Below are 2740 nucleotides of genomic sequence, written 5' to 3'. Positions count from 1 at the left end.
ACGTGGATACGGGCAGCACGGTGCGTGCGGGGCGATGCGAGCAACGCGGCAGTCGTATCCGATCAAACCTGTAGTCAGAAATGAGCCCGTCCAACGTAGACACGTGCGATTCGTCCGCTCGCAACGCACGCAACGTTTGATTTTCAAACAGGTTTGTTTTGTATCGCATTTGCCGTCCGGTGGCCAGTCGCCAAGAAAGATGGAAGGGCTTATTGCAGAAGTGCAAAGAAGAAATATGTTGTGGGATAAAAGAAACCCTCGTTACAAAGATCGTTTAATTGTTGATAAGGAGTGGGATTCCGTAGCTGAGAGTACAGGAATTGCAAGTAAGTAATAATAGAATACACATACAGTCTTTACTATTTAATTATGTGAAAGTCGTGAGTGGATGAACAAAAACATCAAATTGTATTCACTGAGAAGTAATCACAGAATACGGTTCGTACATTTTCTGCTGCTCTCGAAGCGCGGTTGTTTGCCTTCGAGATCTGTAGGTTCCTGTCCATCACATTTTCTTCCAAGACGTTTACAAGAGAATCTTTTTCTATGTCAATTATAACATTATGCAGAATGCAAATTGCTTTAACAATATGAACAGCATGCTGTACACTAGTTTCAATTGGTTTCAATAGGATCCTAAATTTCGCAGAACTTATGCCGAAAGCACACTCCACTGTCATTCGAGCACGCGATAAACGGTAATTGAAATATGAGGCGGCTGCATTGTTTTGAACTCTTCTTTTAGAATATGGTCTCATAAGATATGTTCGTAATGGAAATGCCTCGTCTCCTACAAACACAAATGGAGCTTTTTGATGGAAGTTGGGCAGCTGGAAATCTTTTGGTAACGATAAGAAACCATTTTCGACATTTTGATAAAGTGTTGGGTTAGAAAATACACCAGCATCTCTTTCTTTGCCATATGCACCCACATCGATCATTAAAAATCTGTACCTTGCATCAACAACGGCCAAAAGCACTATGGAGAAAAACTGTTTATAATTGAAAAACATGCTGCCTGACTTGCTTGGGCACTTCATTCTTATATGTTTCCCATCGATACTACCAACACAGTTAGGGAAGTTCCACTTTTCAAAATAGTCTTGCGCAACTCGATTGAAATCTGCAACAGTAGGCACAGGCATGTGTTCTTTCTGAAGAGAATCCCAAATGGCTTTGCACACCTCAATGACTATAGACGCAACAGATGATTTAGATATGCGAAATGAGAAGGCAATCTGTCTGAATGCAATTCCAGTCGATAGGTATCTGGAAGAGAAAAAAAAACATCCATTTTAGAAGTATTGCACTCCAGTCGATGGCTTAAAAAATATAGTCATCATGCTTTTAACACGACAAACCCCATATGCTAAAGAATTCTCGATGATTAACTTGTGTATTGCAATGCAATTTGGGAAAGTAAGGTTAACTATGTAAGAGCTATGGGGTTTGAGAAGAATTTAAATATTGTATAAGTTGGAAACAAGTGGATGCATTATCTCCACACCCTTTTACAGTTGCCCGCAGTATGTAGTGAGACAGATCAGAATGAATTGCATAAGCATATTGATTAGCTTGTTCAGACGATGCTGATTTGTAATGAAATGTTGTACAAATTTATTAATACTCACAAATGCAGAACAATTCATAAAGGCAGAACAATAATAAATAGGTTTAGACAATGCAATTAGAGTTAGTTAGTTACTTAGTGAGTATCTTCTCTTTTGATTTCAGAGGATGAAGCTAGAAAGAAATGGCGCAATTTACGAGACCAATTTGTGAAAGAGTTTAAGAAAATTCCGAAATCCAAATCGGGCTGCTCCCAAGAATGTGCGGCAACGTATCGTGGAAAGTGGCAGTATTTTACGAATCTACTTTTTCTAAAGGATACAGTAGTCCCCAGAGAAACGGAGGGAAATGTTTCATTTCAGGCATCAGAAGATAGGCAGGTGTCTGGAATGGTCAGTGACTGTCATGAAGGTGATGATTTGGAAGAAGATGCAAGTGTCGACGAAAACACAAATACTGAACTTTCTCAGGTGAGTTTCAATGAAACACAAACACCATCTGCTCCTCCACAACGAACAACACAATCTTCCCCATCCAAAGCACGTACGTCTCGTCTAAGGAGGAAGAAACCACACGAAGAGACAATTGATTTAGAACGAAAACTGCTGGATATTGAGTCCAAAAACTTGCTCTACTTCAAACACCCGAAGATGAGAATTTACTGTTTATGAGGTCATTATTACCATATTTTCAAAGAATGAATCCCATCCAGCAACTACAAGTTAGAACTAAATTTCAAGAAATATTGATGCAAGAGCTGTCGCAAATTCAATCAGATAGTTTCCAGTCTCCTGTTTCAAATTTTTCTTTTATGAGTTCAACTACTGCTGCATCGTCTTTTCATTCTAATTTTCCACACATTTCTACACCTGTTTCTCCTGCCAGTTTAGCTTACCCCAATACTTCGCCGTCATATTCCTCTGCAAGCCTACCTTCACCTCATGCTACAAATATATATTTTCCAGAAAACAATTAACTCAGCAGCATTCACCAAATGTGTATTCCCAAAATGTATTCCAGCAATAGTGTAATAAAAGTTTCATAATACTAATAATTGAAATCTCAGTCACTTACCTCAAGGTTAGCAGCAACCTCTCTTCTACAGAAATTGATCTTTAAAAATTTGTGGTATAATGATAACAAGCACCATCCAATCTTTTCACAATATAGT

At 38.6% G+C, this 2740-nt stretch overlaps 1 protein-coding gene across 1 annotated transcript; it reads right to left on the bottom strand.

Annotated features, from left to right (window-relative positions):
* Positions 1–401: 401 nt before the first annotated feature.
* Positions 402–2512, bottom strand: LOC145996721 (uncharacterized). Its single transcript, XM_083133247.1, has 2 exons — positions 2508–2512; positions 402–1269 (listed from the first exon to the last, which is right to left on the bottom strand). The coding sequence occupies exons 1-2, from the start codon at positions 2510–2512 to the stop codon at positions 402–404; spliced, it is 873 nt and encodes a 290-aa protein (XP_082989373.1).
* Positions 2513–2740: the final 228 nt, after the last annotated feature.

This window comes from Lepisma saccharinum, chromosome 13, assembly GCF_977018435.1.
Source record: "Lepisma saccharinum chromosome 13, izLepSacc3.1, whole genome shotgun sequence".
Taxonomy (NCBI): Eukaryota; Metazoa; Arthropoda; class Insecta; order Zygentoma; family Lepismatidae; genus Lepisma; species Lepisma saccharinum.
This window is presented reverse-complemented; position numbering and strand designations above follow the sequence as displayed.